The following is a 25,856-nucleotide window of genomic DNA, read 5'->3' on the forward strand; positions in this document are numbered from 1 at the left end:
TCACAATAGGGCATATACATACATGCACATGGCATTGATACTGCAAAATTGCTGGTACACAATTTCAAATAAAAAAGCACCGTTAAAGGTCTACTTTAACTTTGTTAACACATCTCACAGCTGAAATGTTGTGTAACACTCATGTGTGGGGGAGGGGCAAGGGTGCGAGCTTTTGCTGACGGTGGTGGAGCGAGGCTGGACGTTACTGTTGCCCTTCCAAAATCCAAGAGGATAGAGCGAGCATCTGCTGTCCAATCAGCGTTATAAAAATAAAAAAAAACGAAAACAGTGCCAAGACTGACACAGAGCCTGATTTGCCATATTCAGAGTATATCATGAAACACAATATGGTGATATTGATCTCCTTCCGACGACCAGCACCAATTATCGTTACCATAAATACCATAAATTAAAAAAAAATAATTGTTGCTGTTTGTAAAAACCAAACATAGGGAAGGAAATACAAAAAAAAGGTATAGGGTTAGAGTGTTAGGGAGATGGGAGAATGTCATTATTGTACTCTCTCATCGTATTCTCTTCAGGAAATGTGGGGCAAATGCAAAATAGTAGAAATAATCAAGCAGCATAAACCCTCACAGTCAACTGTCATTTCCAGAATGTAGTTTCACAAATTCACTAAAAATGGTACGAATGGCTTTTTTTTCTGCAACAGCCCCGAAAAAATAAGCCGATCTCTGTACATACGCAGTGCTCCATGATGGTGATCAGGCCCGATGCATATCTGTATATCTATTCAACAGAAGGAACGCATTCAGATGGGGGCCTTCTCTCACAGGCTCGCGGATGCGCGGGTAACAACGGCCCGTACGTACAGCGCGGAGAGGAGCCGCGGTTCGCTAACTCGTAAACAGTCGTGACAAGTCTCCGCGCTTCACCGTTGACCTCCCCGCATGAACCCACTTTACATGACTAGCTCTTTCCATACCATCACTTCAGACATGAATAAATCTCGCCCCGCACTCCAGAGGCCTGACAGGAGTGGCGCAATTTATCGCCTTGTAGCCGACTGGAGTAATTCTAATGGCATGCGCAAACCACTTGTGTTTTGATTACTTATTTTGATATATTTAATGACACCATAAAATGAGCGCTGAAGTTGAGTAGATGCCTCCAGCTGCATACTAAAATCCAAGCGCCGCTCGGTCGAGAGCGTTCGTCCGCCGACCGTAACGGCCGTCTTTGTCGCGCCCGTTTGAAAAGAAAGGACCGTTCTTTCTGAAATGTAATCGGAGAGGTTTGTTTTTAAAAGGCTAATGTTTAAAACTTGGTAAAAGATATTTCCGCGCGCCCGTTCTGGTAAAACCAACGTTTGTCGTCCGAAGGCTCGCGCGACTCTCGCCTATCCGGCCTACGGTTCGACATGCAGGCGGAGAGAGAGACAGCCACGGTCACATGATCGCAGTCTTCACTCCACCTACCGTCGGCGGACGTCCTGACCCTGCGTGTCCCGTAGCGCCAGTCTGCTGAGGATATTTCCCGCGTCCTTTTTAAACGTGAATATCGCTAGGCTGCCGCGCTTCGCTCGCACTTTGAACGCGCGTGAAAGCGCGTGCCGACAGGGCGTCGCATCGACAGGGCGTCGCGCCGAGCTCTGACACGCTGCCTGCTGACAGAGCCTGTTCCCTTTGCGTGGCGTCCCAGAGGACCCCCCCCCCCACCCCTCCCTTTTTTACATGCTTTGATTCATTTCCTTCATGCGGGAACGCTCGTAAAAAAAACACGTCGCGGGGTTGCACGCGGCGGGAAATCGCGGCAGAAAAAAGGCCGAACGAAAACAAAAGGGTAATAAACATACGTTTGAGAAATTGTGAGCGGGAGAGACGCAGCGATATGTGTGCCCCCACCGCTATCAGCCAATTTCCCCCCAGTGGTCTTGGACCCGACTCGGATTTCCTTGAGTTTCCATTTCTGCATGCGAGCAGGAGTCGTAAAAGCGCTAGATTGGAATATATAACCCTGCGCATTTCCTCCAATTACTCTGGGGCTTTGAGTTTATGATTTCGGGTCTAATGATCCGATGATTTAAGGTGTGGGAGACTGCGTGCCGGTGTTCATGAGGCACTTAGCTCTAATACAGCCGTGTCCCAGAGCATTTATGGAGAGAGCCGAGTCCTTGGCCCCCGTGTGCAGACTGCAGAGCAAAAGTAACGGAGGCCCTCCTCACGTTTACTGTTGCACTCTGCGTCGTCTGTTCATAAAGCCGTTTATTTCACATTCATTAGGGTTTTTGTTCAGTTCAGCTCTTAATAAAATACACAGACAAACCCTTAAATGTGCGCACCGTTAATTCATTCTTTTTAAAGAGCCATAAATGCATAGCTGACTCATCCTTTAATATTTTATCTTTTTCTGCGCTGTTTCTTTGATTTATTTATTTTTCCCCTTTGGGTGCACACGATGTGTAAGGCCTCTTAAGTGAGATATCTATAGAGTGCTGATAACAGATATAAGACAATAAAGTCATTCACTCTGGGGCAAAACAGCAAACAAATCTGGAAAGTCTTATGTGAGAGGAAGAAAAAAAGTTGATAGCTAGATTTGATGCCTTTTATTGCCTTTTGGTTTGCAAAAAAGCAGTGAAAAAAAATGTAAAAAAAAAAACAAAAATGAGTGATTTGATCCGTCTGATTTCTGATTTTAGCACCTCAAAAAATGTGCTGCCGGCTTGTTTAAAAGCTCGCAATTTGTCGCGGCTGCCCGTTTCTTCTTGAAATGGCACTAAACTGTTCACTGTCTTTTCAGAAAGCGGGTTTGGGGATTTGATTCAGCAGGGAAGCCCTAGTCCTGCTAACAATGCATGATGGCTATGAGCAGTTTAAGGCCTGATGGCCACAGTCCGCACTGTGGTCCTTTTCATTTTTCCGCATGTTAAAATAACAGTGAAAATAACACACCATATCCCACTGTACCATCATCAGACCTGGGTCAAATTTGTTTTGGATTCAAATACTTTTCTGTGCTCTGTTGATCTTGCCTGGTGTAATTGAGCCTGTCAATATGGCCTTGAGGGTGGGGTTTGCACTTTTTGAGAGTATTTTCATTGGTTCCTGTACCTTACTGAACCCGTGTTCAGCAGTTGTCTACGATCATGAAAATGCACTTTTTGTACGTCGCTTTTAAAAGCGTCTGCTAAATGAATGTAATGTAATGTAATGTAATGGTTCCAATACAAGATCAGTAAAGCGTAGGAAAGTATTTGAATCGAAAACAAATACGTATTTGACCCAGGTCTGACCATCCTACATGGCTGGCAAAAAGACTATGTGTGTCCTAGCATGCCATCTTAATGTATGCGTCTGGATCCATATAAGGAAATTATAGAACATGAGAAGGGACAGAATACTTGGTTTTATTTTGTTATTTAAAATGCATGTCATATTTGAAGTGCAATGAAACAGTTTAATATTCAGACATATTCTTTCAAATTGGGCTTTTGTGCAATCGAAGGATAGATACCGGCTCTGAATTCTGGTGTTTCTTGATTTTAATAAAACATACTTTCTTCTGAAACTGTGCTTCTATTTGTCACCAGCCGAAGCGACTGGTGAGGAATTCTGTCGCTTGACAGGCCTGCGCTCGTATTCTGAAGCGTTTAACCTTCGCCGCGCTTAGCGTCTGACAGCCCCGGCTGGGAGAGGAAGAGCGGAGCAGAGACGGCGCCGACTGCGTTGACCTCCACGCTTGATTGATCTGAGAATATAGACAAGATGTCCCCCGTATGAAAGCTACCAATTTTACCCCTCACTTCAGAGGCCGGCGAGAGGAACAGACGACGTAAAGAAGCCGAGGCTCCCGTGTCCGTTAACGGAGCCGGAGAGCGGGGAGCCGCGGTGACGTCGTGGCCGAGGGCCCCGCGCGGCCCGAGCGCCGTCGCCGTGGCACCGGGGCGGCCGCGGCCCCGTCACCGTCCGCCGCTCCAGCCCGGGGAGAAGGTCCCGGCGTCGTTCGCTCGCCTCAACGCGGAAGTTTCATTAACACTTTCCTCGATCCGCTCTGACAGGGTGACCTTGAGCTACGGAGAGCATCTTTGTTTACCGGGGAGTTATTTCTGAGAGGCGTTCGTCGAGCGGAGCCGCGTGCTTCCCGTGAGTGGGGGGGGGGGGGAGGTGGGGGGGCGGCGGGGGGGCGCAGCGCGTGCGGCGGTGCCGAATCGTAAAACCACGTGCGCGCACATTATCGTCCGGGGGCAGCTTTTCGCACACACGCGGCGATAAATCTGTTTGGGAATGGGGGCACTGTACCACATCCTGGAGTACGAGAGGCATGAGGCGGCATCATTTAGATAAAACAAATTGGCAGCAGCCGTTCGGGAGAAGCTACTGCAGAGATATAAAACAGAGGGACGGCAGCCTCTCCGCTCCCGCTCTCCAGAGGAAGACACAAAGCTATTTTCTTTGGCCAATAACAGTAAAGCAGTCTAGGGATGGAGAGCAGTAAATTCCTGTCGGGTAATTAAAATCAATAGTGGAGACTCGCTCAGTAGCCAACAAGGTCAAACGGTGCAGAGCCGAGCTTCGCGGGCGGGATAATGCCAAACGGATAAATAAATAAAGAAATAAGGTGCCATTTTGTTTCATTAACCCTGAGCTGCAGGGTTTGCCACTTGGTAATGCGGCCTCCTGTTCGGCTCTACTTGGGCCTCTCGGTAACAGCCAGGGGTCCTGAACCCCACACCGCGGCGCTCGGGTCAAACAGCACAGCAAGCAGAACCACCTGGGGCTGCCTCACACACGGCCTCTATGTGTGTGTGTGTGTGTGTGAGCGTGTCTGTGTGTGTGTGTTTGTGTGTGTGTGTATGCGTGTGTCTGTGTGTGTGTGCGTGTGTGTATGTATGTGTGTGTGTGTGTGTGTGTGTATATGTGTGCGTGTGTATGTGTGTGTGTGTGTGTGTGTGTGTGTGTGTGTGCATGTGTGTGTGCGTGTTGGGAAAACAGAAGAGGTTGTATTGTGAATGTGTATTTGTGGAAATATTTTTGCAGTTGATTATGTGCATTTATGCAATTTGCTATTGTTCTAAATCAAAATGGCAGAGAATCATTTTCTGCATTTACATGAGCAGTTGTGGACAGCGTGAGGCTTTGATAAAGTTATGCAAGCTGCTTTGTATTGATTGTTGTTTTGTTGTGTAAATTCTCAAAAGCATTGGTGTACAGCGTAAAGAGTGAAAACCCAGTTATTTTAAAGATAAAATAAAAATTATGGTTGGGTTTGCTGAACTGCTAGATAAAGGAACATCACATTTCTTGCAAATCAATACACAGGTAGCATTTTCAGCGTGAGACATGCGGCTCACACCACCTCATGGACGTTTGATTAACTAGAGGCAAATTAATTATTTTTGAAAATGAAAATTCCTATTACTTCACCCCCCCCCCCCCCCAACCCCCCGCCCCACCACCACTCCCCCCTACCCCCTCTCCCTCCCCCCCCACCTGTGTGCAGTGGCATTTCTGGGCCTGCAGTCGGCTGTGGAGGAGGACCGTGAAAGAGCGCCGCTAGCTCATTAGCATCTTAATGCCCCGCAGGAGGCAGCGCGCTGGGACGGGGGAGCCAGCCACCCAGGCGGCGAGCCGTCGGGCTCTGCAGATGCAGGATAAGCGCGTGCTGCACAGCAGCCTGGCGCGTAGCGGTGCGGCGCTGCTCGCCAGCGAGCGCTCCCTCCCGCAGCCAGCCGTGTGCTGATGGGGGGGGCGCTGGGGGGGGCGGGGGGGGAGGCTGGGGGGGAGCCGCATTAGTATTCTGCTGAGACACGCACACTCGCGCAGAGATAGGAACTGTTTCTCCTTTACCAGGGGAATAATCATCCTGCTCTTTTTCCCCCCTTTTCTTCCCTTTTCTCCTTACAAAGCTGGAGTCATTTTGTTTAATTTGAATTTCGTGTTTCGCTCCTAGCTGCGGCAAGAGCGCTTAAGCGTGTGTGTGTGTGTGTGTGTGTGTGTGTGTGTGTGTGTGAGGGGGAGTGTGTGTAAGAGAGAGAAAGTGTGTGCTTCTGTGTGTGTGGGCATTTTGTGAGAGTGTGTGCATGTATGTGTACATGTGACTGTGCAAATATGTGTGCGTTGTGTGAGTGTGTGTGTGTGTCCGTGTGTGTATGAGGGTGTGTGTGTGTGTATGTGTGTGTGCATTTTGTGAGTGTGTGTGTGTCCACATGTGTGTGTGGGTCTGTATTTGTGTGTGCAATATGGAGAGAGAAAGTGCGTGCATTTGCATGTGTGCGTTGTGTGAGTATGTGTTTGTGTTGTATGCGTGTGTGTGTTTATGTGTGTGTGTGTATGCGTGTGTGTGAGGGTGTGTGTATGTGTCCTTTACACTCACTGCCCATGCCCATTCCTGGATTTGAGGTTTGAGAGGAGAGAAATGAGGGAGTGTTGGGGTTGGGAGGGGTTGGGAGGTGGAGTGGGTGGGGGGTTGGGGGTGGGGGTTGGGGGGGTTGGGGTTGGTGGGGGTGGGGGGTTGGGGGGTTCAGTGACTCGGGGTCTGTCTTGAAACGCCGACTGGTTCCTGTTATGGGGGCTGGGTGGTGATCAGACCCTGATACCATCTCCATCTGATCCCGCTCCTACAGGAGGGACGCAAACTGCCTGCCATCATAGCCTCTGATCTTCCTCATCCTCCTGTATCTCCCGTCCCCTCCCTTCCTCCTTCCCTCCTTTTTTCTCCGTCTGCGGCCCGTGTTCCTCATCTGCCTGTCCTGGTGGGTTTTTTTTTCCCTTCTCTTTTTGGGCAGTCGTTCCTGACACGGCCATGCGCCACTCCCTCTCTCTCCTCCGTCTCTCCCCTCTCTCTCCTCCGTCTCTCCCCTCTCTCTCCTCCGTCTCTCCCCTCCCTCTCCTCCGTCTCTCCCCTCTCTCTCCTCCGTCTCTCCCCTCCCTCTCCTCCGTCTCTCCCCTCTCTCTCCTTTCTCTCGCAGGGTTCTGTCTTATTCACACTGCTGTCGCACCTCTTTCAGCTCCGCTGCCTCTTTTCACATGAAAAACTCCGCGCTCCTCCTCTTCTTCCGTCAGCAACACCGCACTAGGACCTGAATAGACCTCACAGCCATTTTGAACGATTCCTTTGTATAAAGGGCATTGTTTATGAAAACAGTGTCTCTCCTTATACGTAACTGTGTGTATGCATTGTGCGTTGGTCCTTTTTATTATCACCGTTGTGTTGTTTGTATTTACAAAGAGAGGAAGATGCGCAGGGCCTTCCTCGTTGTTGTGTGAGAGCCCACATGGGAAGCTGCAGCGATAGAGCTGCCATTGATCGTACCCGCATCCTTCCTGACTGCCCCCCGTCACTGCTGTCTCAGGAGAAGCGACTCTCTGCGCTTCTGCCGGATCCTGTGACCTCTCGCTTCTATTGATGCGTCTGTAGCCCGACATCAGCAAACAGTATTGCTGTCCTCACCAGCAACAGAATCACCGAGCTCCGCAGATCTCCAATAAAGGGTCAAAGGCACAAATCTAACATGCGATTCGGTACGCAGCACGCGTGTCCGTGAACACGCGTGCACTTCCACACGCTACTGTGGATGTGCGATTTTTTTTTTTTTACTGTTGTGTTTTAACAGGTCAAGCAACCGAAATGTTATAATGGCCTTGTTGGGAATGTAAGTTCTGCCCAGTGACCAACTGTCTTTATGCGTCGATTTTATCTTGGCAGGCAAAGACTTCCCGCCAAAAACGTGTACTACTACCGCTGTCCGGACCACCGCAGGAACTACGTGATGTCCTTCGCCTTCTGCTTCGACCGCGAGGACGACGTGTACCAGTTCGCCTACTGCTACCCGTACACCTACTCCCGCCTGCAGCACTACCTGGACAGCCTGGAGCGCAGGAACCTCGACTACCTGCAGAGGGAGCTGCTGGGCCTCAGCGTGGTGAGTGCCCGTTTCCCTCTTCCTCCCCCCGGAGCTGCCTCTCCGACACAGAGCGCGGCTTCGCGCGTCCCTGGGCGCCTGCGCCCCCCGCCCCCCCCACGACGCTCGAATGCTTCCCGCCGTTCCTCTCCTTTCCCTCCGTCGTTGGAAACGGACCAAACGAGGTCGCGTGGATTCGAAAGCGAGCGGCGAGAGAGAGCTCCAGGTTCCTGGAGTGACGGTGCGTCGCTCTCCTCCCTCGAAGGGAGAGCGGCCGACGCCCGTAATCAGGAGAGCGCGCCCACCTCACCGGCGCAGGTATTGGATCGAGCGGAGCACAGCGCCCGCAGTACTGTCTCTGCTCTTATCAAATAATTGTAGAAGAAAAACTCATTAGAAATGCTCGAAAGATTACGTGTTCTTTTTTTTCCCCAACATTTGTCAAGGAGAGCTAGCTGCAAGGAGCAATGATGAAAGTGCATTTATTGATAAGGAGCTGGGTGCAAATTCAAAAAGAAGATGTTTCATGAAATACCCTTTGAAAGAGAAAATTATATTTGAGGCGAAATAATTTTAAATATATCTCGCAGCTAACAGCACCGGAGAAGACATACGTGTAGGGCGACGTATAGGACGGCGTTCCATACCGCTCTGTCGTGCTTCCTCATTGCACCTTCCAGCCTGGTAGCCCTGTTGCGGAGCTGTGCGAGAGTCCCGGCGCACGGCATTGTGGGATATCCTGCGCCGCGGCAGAACAAGGTCAGAGACGAAACCGCGGAAGACGGCACGCAGAGCGGGAATTAGTATGCCGGGTCAGAGGAGCGTTTTTATGGCCGTATTTGTCTTTTTATTTCCTGTGTTCCCGGGTCTCTGACAGCCCGGCCCCCTCATTAGGGCCGGCGATGAGTGACGGATGAGGGGACCTTTAGCGCGCGGCGCTGTAAAGGGCTTAGCCCCGCCCCCGCCCCCCCCGGCCCGGGAACGAGGCGCCGCGGATCTTGACGGCGGTGCATATCAGGGCTCGTTCAGCCCGGGCACGTTCGCCCCCCCCCCCTCCCCTCTCCACACAATTACTTCGTTTCATTTCCATTTGAGCGTCAGAGCCTCGGCCGCCTTCTTACTTCACGGGTAACAGGAAGTGCGAAGCGGCGTTAATATCAGTGCGGGGTTCTGTGGGCCCGGCGCCGGTGAACTTGAACCCGATTCCGCGAAACAAAACGCCGGCTTTCTTGTTTTCACGCTTTTCCAAACTCGTAGTTTTAAACGGCCGCGCGGCGGGCGCATGCGAATACGGGTGGTTTAAAAACGAAGGCCGATAAAAAAATATATAACGCGCGTTTTAAAACGTTACGAGCAAGCGAAATGCACGTCAGGCCTGCTTTTAATGCGTGGGCACATGCCGCTTAGCTGACTGACATTGGCGCTGAAATGTGGCATAAATATGGGTTTTAACGGGTGAAGAGGTGTTTCAGGGAGCCGGGGGGGGGGCGGGGGGCGGGGGGCAGCTTGCCTGCTCCAGACCTCCTGTCTGTACTCGCCGAGTCGCGGCGTTGGGAGGTTTTACCGGCGGAGAGAGCGCAGACGCGCCCGCGCGCGCTGAACGGACCCCCGGAGCTAGCGGAGGTGCGGAGCCAGCAGCCCGACCGGAGCGACAGACTGAGCGACAGGCAGGCTAACAGAAGCAGAGCCTCGGGGGCTAGCGCTACGCTAGCGCTCGCAGCCCGCCTGCCATAAACAGCAGCGCCGCCAAATCTGCCTTAATTGTGATGCCTTGTCTCGGCAGAACTCCGAGAGGGAGCAGCAGCTCGGCCTGTGATGGGGGGAGGTCTCCTATAATTGCACTACTGGGATAATAACAAATGCTTAAACTGCATATTGCCTTTCACCTTTTTTTTCTTCTCTACCTCCTCCTTGCATCTCTCCCACAGCTTGTCTTTCTCTGGCTGTTTCTCTTTCCCGTGTTCTGTTTTAACTCGTTTTATTTTAATCATACCGATGCCTGCAACAGGGAGCAGCAGTTTTAAAAAAAGGCGCCGGGTGGTTCACACGCCGGACGAATAAACAAACAAGGCCGACCGCGATCCCCGTCCGTTGCACACGCATGTAAGCTGAACTTGAATTGTTCGGCGCCTGTGTGGGACGGCGCTTACCCAGGCGTCTGCTGATTAGGAAGAGGATGAAAGGCTCTTTGCACTCTGTGATGTAGGAAGACAGGCTGTTGATGCATCAGCAGCGGTGCCCGATCCCCGGTTCAGTGTGTTTTCAGGGGTTTTCCTCTGGAGCTGGGGCCCGGGTGGAGCTTCAGACACGTGGCCGGGCCTGTCCTGCGCTCCTGGTCTAGCGCTTTCTCCTTGTGTTGGCCTGCTGGCCTCCAGCTCTGATCCTGTGAAGGGTTTATTCGGCTTTGGGTTTGTCCCTGCAAGGGTCTCTCACTGATGTTCCCCCTTCCCTCTGTTTGTTAGAATCCTAGAGGGATTTTTTAAAGAAATAATAAAAAAAAATGAACAGCAAACAGTCCTGGCAAAGAAGTATGAAGGGCTCTCTCTCTCTCCGTCTCTCTCTCTTTCTCCCTCTCTCTCCAGGGCGATCTGAGTCTGTGGAAACAGAATGAAAGCTCTGCCTGATTGACTGCTTCGGGTTCGAGCTCCAACGTTTTTACCACCCGCTGTAGTTTCCCACACTTATTCACTTTTTTATTTTTTTTATCTGTACTGACTACACCGGGAGTCTGTGAGACCATTCCGGCGTCTGGTACACGAGTCAACAAAGCTGATCTGTGGGAGCCAGTGCGAGAGCTGCGCTACCAGCTCTTTCCACACTTCCTTTGTGGCTGCGGCGATTGTTAGCGCCGACAGAGTTTTTCCACTTTTTTGAGCGGAAACCGGGTGTAAAAAAAAAAAAAAAGAAAGAATGAAAGGCATTGGAAATTGATTTGAAAAAAGTCATCAGAAATCGGTCTACGCTGCGAGCTTTGTGGAGGGGTGCGTACCCCTGCCCATTAAGTCCTGCGCTCCGTTCGCGCTCTTTAAGAGGCTTAACAAAAACGTATAATTTACTCCCCGGCTGAGAAAAAGAACATATAAATACACGGCGAAATGAAAAGCTTTCTGTCAACTAAAGCAATTCTGAACTTCTTCATCAGTGCCGGCAGTAAATCATAGCAAATTGCCCTGTTTGTCAACTTTTCAGAAATGATTGAGCTTTCCATGAAACAATACAGAGTGCATATAGATCAGCTACGCTCCACTAAGCTTTGCAAAAGTTAAAAGGGGAAATATCCCGTGGTGTCATGGAGGCATTATAGAGGTGAAACCATCTCTTCCGTAGACCAAAAGTGAAGGTGAGCTATCTCCAATAGTGAAAAGTGCTTGCAGATTCTGTCTTCACAAAAAGTGAATGGTAAGATTTTGTGTAAAGCTAGGTCCAAGCCCAATTTAGCATTATCAACATTAATCTAGGGGCCATCAGCCATTGGATGTTGCTCCTGTTTTATTTATTTTTAATTTAGATTTTACATGGAATGTATAATGAGTAGGGTCTACCACCCATTATATATATTTAGTAGGAGTTCCTCTGTATTTTCTCTTTGAGTTTTCCGTTATCTTTTCTGACTGATGTCTTTTATAGGACTTTCAATATCAACAAATGGCACCCTGGAGTAAAGAAATGTGACCGTTCTTTTATTATAAGGTCTCCATCTGCACAGAAATGTGCCATTTGTGAAACAGTTCTGAATGCATTATTTAGATTATATCTGTTTGGATGTACCCATGGGGCTGCTGACATTCCGAGTATGATTTTTCATTCTCAACGGCGCTGTAGAACATAAGTGACTGCGTCGCTCACACGATTCACCTGACGCACTGCCTTCACGTCTGCGCTGGGCAGCACAGGCAGTGGCACAGGCAGCAGTGCAGGCAGCAACACAGGCAGCAGCACAGGCAGCAGTGTCGGCAGCAGCACAGGCAGCGTGAATGGCGCATACATTGCCGCCCTGTTCACATGGATTGGCAGGGTATGTCAGAACCTTGGGCGAGGAGAGGGCATACCAAAAGCTTTTTTCCGCTTTTCCTGCTGACACACTGCAGCTTTTTTAAAAACGTATTATTTAGCCTAGCACAGGGGCCCTTTTTAATTTTGCTGGTAGGCAGTATTTTAACTACATTTCACACAGGCTCATTTGTGTAAATTTTCTTTACCATTAAAAGGGATGAGGTCAGTTGGCAATTGGTTTAATCTTCAGCTTCGAAGTTCTCATATAATATATAATAAAAACACGGTTAATTTATATGAAAATCTGTGTGAGAGCTTATATGTACAACTACTAATATTTTATAGAACCCCTTTCCACTGGATAACCATAGAATATCTTATAGGTTCGTAAAGTGCGTTTTATAGTTCTAGTTCTAGCATGTGTTGAGCACTTTGTGAGCAGGAATTCAGCACCTGATGTGAGTGAGATTAAGGCGGAATAGAATTTGGGAGATTTAAATAGACCGTAGAGCAGATCATCCCCGTAGTGATGGAGCTGCTGGAATAATTACCTCCAGAGGGGTGCGGCAGACTTCACTTTTAAATGTTCGTGAACGACCGAATCGGACGCGCCGGAGAAGGGAAGCGCGCGGGGAGAAAGGACGAACGGAAAGGAAAAGCAGCTTCCCTGGAAGAGGAGGTCAGGGAGGAGCGGGGCGATGTGCTGAGCCGGGGAGGTTATTTTTTGTGGCCCTAATGGTCAGAGGGGTCTCCTGCCGACAACCTGTGGGGGACCTTGTCCCGGTGCCTTTTAGTGGGAATAAATGATGAGGAGCCGCCGGCGCTGCGGCTGTCTGCTGGGCTTATCGCTGTGTTTGTACACCGCGTGCCAAGATTTAATCAATAGCGGCTCTGCCTTCCGTGAAGAGAGAAGGTCAAACTCAGACTGGTGGCGAGTTGCTGATGGTTGAGATCAGAGCGGAGGCATTGGGCTTGTCTCTACCTTGTCTACTCTGTTAAACAAGGATGGATAATTGTACGTGGTTCATTTGTTAGGCTCCTTAACAGCAGTGAGAGTGGGTCCTTGTAACAGTAGGTTTTCCTTTTATGTCCCAGCATTTTAAATATTCATGTATATTCAACTATATTGCTGAAAGGCCTGCCTCTTTATGAATCTCATTCTTATGTATATATATTTTTTTTGAAAATCCAGGGAAACTAGCAGAGTAGTTGGCATGCAGCGTGCAGTCACCACCAGGTCTTACAAAATGCTGAAAATGGCAATCATCTACACTTCCTGCTGTGTCCCAGAAGGTAAAAGCTGTGGCTTGTTCTGTGAGGAGCACGGAGAAACGTAGCATATCAGATCCTGCAACAAAAAGGATGCAGTTGGGAAATGAGGTTGGGTCTTACCCTCGCTCTTTGAGTCAGGCAGCACAAAGGCAGCCGTGTCTTCCCCCAAACCAAAGAACAAGGAATTTATTTGACGTTGGGTTTTGAAGATAAAGAGGCTGATCTGACCCGGTGTTATTGAGCTAGCGTTTTATCCAGAGCACCGAGACCTCCGGGGTACAGTCAAGGTGCTTTAGTGCACGCCGAGACCCTCTATATCAAAGACAAAGTGATCATCTGGCAAATGTGGTGCACGGCAACGAGGCTTTGATGGAGCGGGGCCTGTGCGGCGTGATGAGGCGACGATGTCTTTGGGTGGAATATGCTCAGCTGGTTATCCCACAGAGCCATGGAGTGATGCTAGGAGGCTAGGAAAGGAATAATAAGGAGAATTTATGATGTGTCTAAATATTTATGCATAGACGTTGGACCTGGGCTATCTCGGAATAAATCATCGTAAGTAAAATCATCGTGTGTGCTTTATGTCTTTTGAAACTTGATTGGTTCTAATCCTGCATGGAGACACTGTGCTGCCATGGTTACTATTTAGTGAAATCCGGTATGGACACAGACATGGCACATACGCTCACCCCCTGCATATGCATTCAAATCTGCCTGGTTTTATTCAGACAGTTCTGATACATTTCCAGGGCTCTGATGGTTCTGTGCCACTGAACCACTGCAGAATGTTACACGATTTTGTAATTATTTTGAAATTACGTTAGTGTAGGCTTCATTAGTTGGGACTAATTTTCTTTTTTTTTAAATATCATAACGTGTTTATTCCTTTAGTCAGTTTTGTGGAACTGGTTTCATTGGAAGTGGGTCTGCTTTGCATTCAAAGGCTTCAGGTGGGAAAGGCTAGCTGTGGCAGGCTAACCGACTGAGAGATATCTCCACTGCGTGGCCTCAAAGCTGGCATTGTGCTGCTGCACGCATCGTAAGTGCTGCATTTCCTGCCAGTACGGCACATTGCAGCACCCTCTACATGTGATTATATGGCCGCTCTTGAAGAGTGAAAGGGCCTGGAGAAGCAGGCCTCTGTGAGGCATTGTGTAAAGGTTGACTCCACAAGGTGCGCTCTCCGGAACAGGCGGCCAAGGGCAAGGACTGCTGACAGGTTCACGGGAGAGTCAAGAGGAGGCTGCTGAAGAGCGAGTTGTCGAGTGACAAAGAGCGAGGGATGTGTTCTCAAACGGAGGCTGTGCGCGGCAGGCAGCCGCCGCGCTTTCTCTCCGAGAAATCTAATCCCGGCCGCGGAGGCCCGTAAAACCGTCCGAATGTTTACGAACCCCGGCTTCGCAAATGGCTACATGGATGCGTGCTTGCGTGTGGAAGCTGGAAGCCTGCGTTCCATTTCCGTGTCGGGCACCTGCTCCCAGGAGGGCTGGCTGAGCAAAAAAAAAAAAAAAAATGCAGTTGTTTCATAAGTCAAAATATATTTCCCTGGCAGCGTAATTGCTTTCTATGCTTGCCTCCAAATTTAAGGCTCTGGAAGGAAAGTGGAGAAAAAAGAAGGGAGGAAATTGGTGTATTTCATTTCAGGAGGGATGAAGATGAATGACAAGTGAGTTACTCAACCTCCAAATTCAGTCAGGCTTAAGATTCACTTTCAGGGATTGTTAATTTGTTGTAAATTGAGTGAGAGACATTTTAGGCACGGGGAACAGAGACCTCCCTTGTCCATGTCAGATGAGGATGATGTGCTCTGGATGGTCCAGCCGAATGAAGTAAACATCAAGGAGTGCATGCATAAAACTGTCTGCGCTGTTAATAGCCATCAGAAGCCTTGTCTGTCAGCATCCTATGAATGATTAATATATGCAAGTTTCTGTTTTTCACTCTAAATTTCAACAAAGCCAGAAAGCTCTCAAAATGTATTGTTTACAGATTGTTATGGCATCGCTATGGCATCTACACATTTCCATAAGATTTTGCATTGCCTTGTGCATATACAGAAATCTTCTTAACTCCAGAACTCTTATTAACTTCTGACACGTGTAGTCAAATGTTTTTACCTCTAAATACATGTCTTGCCTGGTTCAACTCTTGTAGGGAACATGGTCAACAGTACAGGGCGTTACAACACACGGTCACCTGTAAACGAACTGCCCCGTGTCCAATCAGGGAAAATTGTAGTGGCCTCATCCTACTGCCGAAAATCACGTTGCTCTCGGGGGGTCAATTCTTCAGCTCTTTGGCACCTTAAAGATCAATACCATCCATTTTTTCCCCTCTGATCAGCTGGAGACTGGGGCACGGACTAATAGTTAAAGATCACGTCCCGAGGAACAGGAATGGCCTCCCTGAGACACGCACTACGAGCGCTGAACATGGGTACGAGGAGGAGGCGAACCCTCCAGGCATGCAATCATGAGGTTAGGCAGCGCACTGCCCTTCGTCCTGCAATTCAGTGCACGGAGAGCAGCGCTGAGCGGAGAGTGAGTCCACCACCGCCGCCCTGCAAGCGCGCGGGGTGCTGGGGCAAGGTGGGGGGGGGAGGGGCAGATTTATAGCTCTTAAATTGAATCTGAGAATGAGGAGATTGGGTCAATGAGGAGGACTGGTCATTGTCCGGCCGCGCTGTAAACAAGTGCCATCCGAGAGGTAGGAGTCAGGAGTTCACTTCCGTGGGTGCACTCTCCTGGAAGAGTCAATCCTGAGGCACTCTGATTGGACCTTGTTTCTCCGTGTCAGGGTAAAGAGGGTCTTAGCCTTGAGTAATGAGGTTGGCCACTCTCTCTCCATCATGGGTAGTGTCCCACCACATAATAACCTGAGAACACGTTTCAGCTACTCAGACTGGTATGCTATTCTTGATACAATCACTCTATGCTTGCTGTCCTTCTATGGGAATGCTAATGGCTAAATTAACTCCCGGTAAAGTGAAAGGCTTTTCAATGGGGGTTGGTCATTTCAGTGCAAGGTTGCTGTAGCTCTCTGTAGCTGGTCCTGGTGTCTTACACACTGCCCTCCACCCCGGACAGCAGCCCCCACTCCACTGCCCCCCACCCCCTGCCCCCTGCCACACACCCCAGCCGCACGCCACAGCTCAGCTCCACTGCCTCGACTCCTCTCCTTGACACATGTAAGGACTGGAGCCGACTGATAGCAAACATCTCCACTCATCCTGCTCCGATTCTCACGCCCACAGAGCCTTTTTCATCCTCCCTGCGCAGATACTCTTGTCCGTTCCAGACTCTTTTCACTCCCCCTGTTGCACAAAATAAATTTTTTCCCCCTTCATCCTAGAGCAGAAAATTGAAGGATGTGAAGGTCTCTCATTTTTCCTCCAGTTCTATTCTTTTCTTTCCTTTTTTTTTCTTTCTTCTCCTCCCCCCCCCCCCCCCCCCAACTCCTGCGAGCGCCTGCCTCTCTCCCGTAAACGAGCTGCTGCCTAAGAGATGGATGCCAGCTCCGCTCTCCGAAGGCACAATGTCTCTCCTCCCCGGCACGCCTGCACCTGCATATTGTGATATAGTGCCTCTATTCACTGAGTCGATTGCCTTTAACGGCACCCGGCCAGGCTGGGTAAATTGAAAGGGATTGCGGCCTGCTTTTCATTAGAGCGGGGGGCCGCGCAGGCTGGAGGGTCTGGGGGCTCGGTGGGGAGGCGGGGGGCGGGTGGGGGGGGCAGGAGGCGGGTATCGGGGGTTGGCTTTCAGGGGACCGGCTGGCGTGGGCCGGGGAGAGCGTTTACACACCTCTCAAGGTAGAGGCTTGACCTCGCTGTGTGTGCAGGTGGAGATCCAAATCATTTCATTTACTAGCTTTTATATTCTTATTGACTTTTTTTCTTTTTTCATTTTTAGATTTACCGCGGCGCTTCTCCTGACAGCTGAAATCCACCTATAGCTGCCTTAATGGTCGGCAACCTTTGATGGAGTTCCTATATCACAGTTATTTACTGGAACGTGAAGCTAATGTTAATAAAGAAGTACAGTTGACTTCAAATAGTCTATGCTTATATGGTTATATAATTTTTTCTTCCTTTTGAACCTTATTTTTTGCTAGCACCTATACTTTGAACATTTAAGATCTCTACTGCGTGCTTGTCTGTAGTCATTTCTTTTGAGAAAAACATCATCTCTCAGTCTAATTACCGTGTTTTGTATGGAGATCCACTTCTTTTTAACGAGTTAGCGAGACATTTCTGCTTGTTATTTATCCGCGACGCGAGTGACGGATCGGAAACAGCCGCCGTATGCAAATGAGGCCGTGGCTACGAATGGCGTAAAAGAGGAGGGAAAGAAAACACGAGAACCGAAGAACAAAGAATTATTTTTGGAGCTGAATCGCCGAGCGTTTTTCATTTCAGTGGGGGGGCTTAAATGATCCCAATTAAATTGATGGAGCACCGACAGCTCTGGTCTGCTCTCCGTGACAGTGATGGTCGGGTCCGAGACGGAGGAGGTCTTGATCCAACGTATCGCTTTTTTCTCTACGAGGGCAATCATCCAGAAAGAAATCCCTGCCTCAGACGCACGCGTCGACCGCGGCTGCGAGCGTCTGGTGGTTATGTGGAGTGGTGGAATCCATTAAATATGGCGCGGAATGACAGGCTTCTGTGACCGTAACTGAGACCAAGCGAGGGCCTGTGTGAAACAGATGTTGTGTTTAATAAAAAGGGAACGTCTTTGGCTGAAGGGGGATTAAATATCAATGGTTATTTCAGCTGAGTTCAGATCATGGACAGTATCGGTGATCTATAGATGTGCAGTATTTTTTTCTTTGGTAATGTTGTTATAACTAGCATGTTTGCTTGACTTGACACTTGCACACGTGGTGTTCTCAGACATAATACGTTCTGTATCCAGTGTCTTTGAGCATGTGCTGAACACACATTCCCCTTGAATGTGTTTTGACCTAATAAAAAAACTTACCTAATAAATACATTAAATGAGATGAGTTTAAATGAAACCTTAGGGACACACAATATGGAATGAATTTATATAATCTGTTTTGCAATCGTTTGAAACATCCAGCTATGCAGTGTAAAGAGTCGTAGCTTTGAACCCATGTTTGTCTGGGTGTGTTTTTGGGCTAAGGGAAAGCAGGCAGAGGGCCTGGTCAAAGGGAGTGCCATTCTGCCACAACCTCCCCCCCCTCCCCCCCCTTCAACTGGCTGGGAGCAGACACTTAATGATCTCTTTAGAATGTAATAATAAAAGATAAGTACATTAAGCCCCGGTCCCATATAATTGGATTATGCTAAGATAAATTACGGGTGTCAGCTTCATGCCAGGCTGCGTTTGAAGTTTAGACCTGTCATACGTAATAAAGTTTATGCCACTCCAGAAAGATGTGTTTAAATATTGGGGATTTGCGGATGAGTAATGGTGACAGCGCTTCCCAATCCTTCCCCGGTTTCTATGGAAACGCTGTGGAGACTGGTGGATTTTAGCTTGCTGTCACCTATTATTTCTGTTATGAATTGAAGACATTAAACTTTTGTCCCATAAAGACCTCTGTAAGAGATCAATCTTCACATTTTCCCCGCTGCCCCCGATGGGCCCAGAGAGGAAATAAAGCACACTCATCCACATACACAAAAAGCACTCTGTCATAAGAGGAGCCTGATCTCTATTCAGTGTCTTACCTTCAGATGTACAATGACTTCTCCCCATTGATTTTAGGAAGGTGCAGAGGCGGAGGCTGCGGAGAGGGAGTGGGGGGGGCCGGGGGGGCGGAGGGAGCCGCTGAAAAGGAAATAACCTTTTTCTGATGGCGTGGATGTCAGATACAGCATCCCATCGCTGCCCATTGTGAAGCCGTCAAGCTGCCACGCTACGACTTTAAACTTGCGTTTCAGAGTCACAAAGAGCCTGCGCTGGGCGTCCGGCGACCGATCCCTTTCACCCAGAGATCAATACCGTCCTTTGTCTCCTCGGCCTCCTTCCCACAATCCTCTCTTTTTACACGCAGTGTTCATGCGCGGTTTAGTTATTAATAAGGCAAATGCGTCTTTGTCATATAAAAGGGAAATATACATTCAAAAATTTTACGTTCATATACAATAGTTCAGTATTTTTTACTGACATGGATGACACCGTGTGTGCCTTAAAATGAAAACGCTAAATCCTGCTTTGAAGCATATTTTAAACGAAATGTGTGTGCTTTTGCGACAATTGTTTGGACCCCTTTCCAGGCTGTTTGTACTTTTTGTGGAGGATTTCTTTGAAGACAATGTACAGCATTACTTAATAGAGGTTACTGACTTGGTAGCACTGATCTGTTTTGTTATAGTCTGATACTGCATGGCAGCCAGAGCTACAAGCATTTTTGAACTGATTTGATATATCAATGAAGCTGATTAAAAGCATCGCTCCTTGTTCAAACATGTCCTTCTAATTCTGAGCGTCGCCGTCCGATGAGGATGGTCATCCAATGGCAGGTAAACATGTAGAGATGTAAATCAAGTCTAATTAGCACCACACTGTGCATCTGCATAGCATGAATGTGTTGTTTGTATAACAAAGTATGCTGAATAAAAAAAGAGATATTGAGATCCATTTGTAAAAGCCTCCATATTAATAACATGTTAAAGGCGTATTCATCTTTGGGAGTAGTCTATCTTTCACAACAAGCTGAATGGAGTAGCCTGTGCTTGAAGGTTCGTGCTCCCTCCACAGGAGGGGTGTGGCACCGTTTTCCTGTTTTCTTCACCTGGGGGGCATGGTTTTATTGGTTAAATTATGACTGTAACATTTGAACAAAGTAGTCGCTCGCCTGGGTAGGAAATAAATTACTGGGCTGCGATTCTGCATAATTGAGCGCCCCTGTTTAACGGTTAGCTGCTAGGAAACCAACTGCAAACTCCTCTCCAGTTAACAATGAATATTTCATCTATGATTGTAATTATACTGCTTGTACAGCTAGTTGATGAAACATACGATAATTAGAATGCCCCCATTCATTAGCTATTGTCATAGTCATTTGGTACAGACAGAATTGTAATGTTGGCTGCCTTTGTTTCCCTGTTGGAAAACCTTTTTTTTTTACTGTAGTTGTCACGATTGATTTATGTATGGTTTCATAGATTTACCTGTGAAATGCTATGTCATTATGAAGTTGTTTTATGTATTGATGTGAGAGTCAGGTTTCATGAAACCAAAAACCGTTGAAGCTGCTATATGATATTAATTTGAGTCAATCATTGTGTTTTAATGTTTGTAGCAAATCTTTTGATTTTGGAAAGCCGCTGTGATTGGCAGCTCATTGTAGCCCCACCCACTATGTGATTCAGGAAACCTTGCATTTCCTTTATTAGTTTTTAGGTACAGTACTCAGGCATCTGGACATTTTCAGTATTGGCGCTGCTGTCAGCATGTTTAAACAGTGCTGTTGTAGGGATCTGTTGTTCCAGAGCTAGAACTGGCTTATGTAGCTCCGTCAGTTTACCCAGTATTTTGACTAGGCTGAAGCAGATTAGTAATTTAAGAGAGTACTTACATAAATCATTAGTGTAAAACATGTATCATTGTTATACAGTTATACATGTTAAGGATATCCCTTAACATGTCTACTATCACAAGTAGGTTAATCTTATGCTTAACTAATGCGTGATCAGTATTTGTTGGTTACTGAATTGTTAGCTGGTGTCAGCCAGTGATCGTGTTGCCTTTATACTGTACTTTTATTTTATACTTTGAATGCTACACTCTTAAACAGTCAATCATACTCATGGTTTTATGGGCTGAATCTTTGGCCTCATTTACAGAATGAAACTAATATGGCTAGTATGAAATTTTTCAAGGGTTCTCAGGTTTACGGTGAAACTTAATGTTGCATATGCGCACGCGCCGGTGCACACGGACAGCTGATTGGTGGAGCTTTATTACAGGTGAAATTGCAGCTCAGCTGATTGGTGGAGCTTTATTACAGGTGATTCGCACCTCAGCTGATTTACCGATGTTAGTGGCAGCATTGTGTTCACGTGTACCATAAAGCCAGTCATCCGTTACTCGTGTGTGTTTACCACTCGGATGAGTACGGATGGGCTTGGGGTAGCGAACAACACCGCACAAGACTCCCATAATGCTCTCTGAAACAACTATGTACAACAACCGATGACGTTACAAGTTGACTTACAATCGAAAGTAAATGAGCGCAAGTTCCGTGCCTGAATATGAACAAGATGGCAAAAGATTAATGTTGATCGCACTGACAATGAACAAAAATGTTTTGCAAGATTATATAGGCCACAGCTTGTTTCAACAAAGTTACTCAGTGAGTCAATGGGTCCATTTACCACTGGCACAAGTAATTCAGCAGTGGAGCTGCATCTGTGTAGTGGTCACCTTGGTATTTCCTGGTGTGTTTTCTGCATGTAATTTGAAATGTCCAAGGTGAATGCAATCACAGTGTTGAAATCAAACTCAAAGTCCAACAGGCATTTTTGATGCCGTCCAACTTAACAGTAATTTGAAACAGCATGTGTCAGCAAGGACTAATTTCGTGTTTGATGTAGATGGTTGTTCCTCGATGCCATCGTTTGACTTCTCTGTGACCTCAGCCATGCTGTCAGTTGCTTTGTATTTTCCTTCTGTGCATTAGAAGCACTTCTCTGCTTTCCCCGTATGAATAAAGCGAAAACAATATTCCTTTATTTGTATAAATACAAAAAGGAAAGCGGCCTGTCTGCTTCCCCTTTTTTTTTAAAAGAGAAAAAGCACGAAACAAAAATGAACTGTAATCCGATACGGGCTCCGTGTGTATTTGTTTAACGTACTGTAAGAGCTGAACCTCATTACCGCTGCCATTGTCACCCGCTCGGATCCCAGGGAGGGTGTCCGCCTGCTGCTGCTAGTCCTCTTTGTCCTCGTTCACAGCAGCTGTAAAATGGCTTCATGCCTTCTGAGAGAAATGTGAAGCACTGTAGGTGCTGATTAAGGCACCATCTGCATGCGAAATCAAAGCGCTGTCATCAGAACATTTAATTCTCTAATGAATGTTTTAAGTAGCTGGCAAATGTAACTAGATAGTTTTGTAGATAACAGAGGCGAAATTAGATAACTGACAAAGTACCCAGCAAATTTGGATGGAAGCAGGATTAGTCGGTGTACGCTACCGACCGAGATTAGATAGCCCTGAGTTTTAATTAAAATTCCCTCTTCCTATTTAAGGTAGTAATTTCAATGTGAAAGAAGAAAAAGTTTGATGTTTTGCAGACAGCTTGTTTTAGTTTGTTCTTTTATGAGTCTCTTTTTTCCTCTCTCATTTTCTGAGCCGATCATAATCAGTTCTATCTCTTCTGGCTGATAGCGTCTACCTGGCCTTCTTCTGCCTTAAAGCCAAAATGTCTTGTAATTTAATTTACTGGGAAAACTCTGCACTGCCACCGCAAAGACAGACGCGCATGTCTGCATACACATGCAGCTTAAACTCATATTGATCCATCACAAAGAAGACAACCAGAGGCGTTCTTTTTTTCAGTGATCTTTTTTGTGGCCTTTGTTTACCTCCAATACGGAGAATTCCGAATTCATTTCCTCTTTATATTTGCAACCTTTGCTTTCTTTGTGTCCTTCACCATTCCAAAGGTTTTATGTCAAAAAGAGAGAGAAATTCACCTGACAAAATGTTTCAAAAGAAAGAATGCTTACTGCAGTTCCTGGAATAAAAAATAAAAAAGGACTGCTTCACGTTGAAGCACTGGTTAATTGTGAAGGGTACGGGTGGTTTAAAGACAGATTGATTTGCATCCACATTAAGAAATTAACAATTAAACTAATGGGAGCAATAGGGTGGCAGTGTTGACCTAAATCTTCAATTACAGCCTCTGCGTTAAAGAGCACCATGACCCATTCTCTCTCTGCTCTGCCCAATTAGAGCGGGTAATTATTTCTCTGGAAAAAAACTCCTGCGTGTTTTGACGGAAGGATGTTTACCTTGTTGCTTTAAAACTTTTCTCTCCGCCTAATAGTCTCAGGTTCCTTTCTCCCTTCTTTTCTCCACAGCTCATTAAGCCCAAACAATTATATTCCAGCGGAAAGCCGTGCGGACTGCTGTCCTTAATGAAAACGCTCAGAAGAGAAGCGAGGGGACGATTCGCTGCGTGAAGTGAAATTTATTATTACCTCGCTTGATTCCGAGCCTCTCTTCGCTGCCTGCGCCCGAAAAGAAAGACGTTTTCAGAAAGCGCCATGTACGAGAGAAGCTGAAGGCAGATAGTCTTGAAGGTGTTAGGACAATCAACACATTGCAAAACACGACACGTTTCGCCTCAGGAATTAAAATGTGACTGGTGTGTAATTGCTGTTTGCCTTTATTCGCTGTTATAAATATGGAACTTCGGTTTTCACTTCGTATAATTACACTTTTTTTGTGAACAGAAATGTGGGGTTGTGAGATTTATGTACATTGACGTCATAAAACGCTTTGCTTTTTTGGAATGAAATAAATTTAAGTCTAATCATGTGCGAAACATGGAACCATTCAAAAAGATATCAAGTCTTTGTAGTGATTATTTCCTTCTCTTTCTTGCCCTGTCCTGCTTCCTTTATTGTTCACATTAGAAGCAGCAGCAAAGCAAATGTTTCTCCATCCTTACATTAAATTGCTCATGACAACAATTGCCGCTCCTCTCCCTAGTAAAGCTTGCTAGCCGTCTAACTGGCTACTTATATCTGTATGCTTATCAAGTGGCATTCTCATGAAAGCAAGCTCTAGATTGCAAGCCAGCTGTGATGATCTGACAGACATCACTAGCATGCTTGTTATATTCTGTGTGGCTGTGAATTACCAGTAAACCATAAAAGCAAAGCTAACAATAATCCTTAATGAATGTGGGACTAGGCTGGCCTACTTGGGTCGGGTTCCAAGTGGTTTTTATTATCTTTTTTTTGTGGTGCTGACCTGTGTCATCTCAGTCTGGTAGCAGTGCTGGTGCTGGCCTACTCATTTGCAAGCTGTGGGCAGAGCTGGCAAGCTGTGTGACTGCATTGTTTCCATTGGCATTGGCACAAAATCTGAGACAAACACAAAGAGAGGAGACAGCATGTAGCGATCTCTGATCAGAGCAAACAACCAGAGGCACAAGTAGTAACCATCTGCCCTGTAGGGGTTACTCTTCAAAAATAAGGACTGTACCCTTTGATGAATTCAGCTGAAAACCACTATGCATCCAAGAGAACCTCACAAATCCATGGCACTGCGTATAGCCTGTACTTTTCTTTAAAAAATAATGAATGAAAATACAGCGAATGAGGGTGACTGTTTAGAATATTGTCTACTTACACATTTTTAATAAAACATTAATAAGTACATTATACACCATTAACAATGTATTACTACAGATTTTAGTCCAAATCTAATGAATGATATATGTGCATGTATGGGGGAGGCCAGGGCTGCCAGATTAGAGAATTTCACACTATATTAATGGCTCGTCCCTTCAAAAAGTCACATGTTCAAAAGCCAAGTGTGAACATCCACATGGTTTTTGATCCACTGTGCATGTACTCTGAATATGATGTCCCAATGACTCCACCCCCTTACAGAGTAATCAACACACAGCACAGCTACAACAAAACAAGAGGATTAAACAGCTCGGTACAGTCCGTTCCCAGCCTCCCTTCTGCCTCTTTGACCACTTCTTCTCTCTGAGCTCTTCCGGCTCCTCGCTTTCAACTCATCTTCTGATGCTCTCGTACTTCTGAAGATAAATGTTGTAATGGCTTAAAATGGCTCCTAATGGCATAATACTGGCAGTCCACAGAGCCAGTTAGTTCAAAACAGTCCTCATTACCAACATATAGTGTATCCTTGTGTACATGGTGTACCACCATGTTGTATTTATTCCTCTTGGCTTGGGGTCCTTATCATACAGGTGTCAGTGCTGGAATATTGTTGATTGGTCATTGAAGCTGAATGCACAATAACTGTACAGTAGGTAAGACTGTAAACTTTTAAAGATGCATTGTTATGGTTTGATGACACACAGAGCATTTTGGTTTTGCTGTAAGCAATAGCAGTCATTTCCAGACAATCCAAAAATAAGAGAGTAAAAAAAATATAGATTATAGCTGCAAGCAGTAGAGACCGAGAAAGGCAGAGGAACTGACAGTAAAACAGTTATTTTCAGCTTATATAGGATGTTTTTGTAAGTAGTATGTTTTTGTAAGCATCAAGTTTATAATTTAGGTAGAGCTCACCCCATATTGTCCTACCTAAACTGAAATCACAGTTTTCGCCCCATACTACAGTTATCATGTGATATCAAGAGGGCAGTCATGCTGCAAGCCAAAACCCTGCACCCGTACAGTGCCTGTGTGATGGCTCACTGTTTTCACTACTGACTCCCACCTTGAGCGGTGACCAGCACAGGCCACGTGCGCGTGACTGATTTGTATTGAGCCGCCTAATTCATGTGAAGCATTGGCTCAGGTGAGGGACAGTGGTAATCTCAAAGTGAGAATTTCATTCCCAGGAAAATAGCTATGTTAATTAAATTTTAGTCGAATGTCAACATTAACTCTATAGACCAGAAAGCAATACGCTTTTGTACTGCCGCAGCATTGGTTCTTGTAGGAACATCAATGTGTTCACTTTCATTTTCAATACAGGCAGAAGATATGGCTGGCTAGGATAGCTTACAGAAGTTAATTCCCTCAAATTTCTCACATTT

The 25,856-nt window shown here is 46.8% G+C and overlaps 1 protein-coding gene across 2 annotated transcripts in view; it reads left to right on the plus strand.

Moving 5' to 3' along the window:
* agbl4 (AGBL carboxypeptidase 4) overlaps positions 1–25,856 on the plus strand; it is a 312,915-nt gene that overhangs the window by 179,113 nt on the left and 107,946 nt on the right. For both annotated transcript variants that reach the window (XM_064333328.1, XM_064333329.1), the window contains exon 5: positions 7,669–7,885. In XM_064333328.1, coding sequence (XP_064189398.1) covers positions 7,669–7,885 — 217 coding nt within the window. The remainder of the gene's footprint in view (positions 1–7,668; positions 7,886–25,856) is intronic.

Source organism: Anguilla rostrata, chromosome 4 (genome assembly GCF_018555375.3).
Source record: "Anguilla rostrata isolate EN2019 chromosome 4, ASM1855537v3, whole genome shotgun sequence".
In the NCBI taxonomy this organism is placed as follows: Eukaryota; Metazoa; Chordata; class Actinopteri; order Anguilliformes; family Anguillidae; genus Anguilla; species Anguilla rostrata.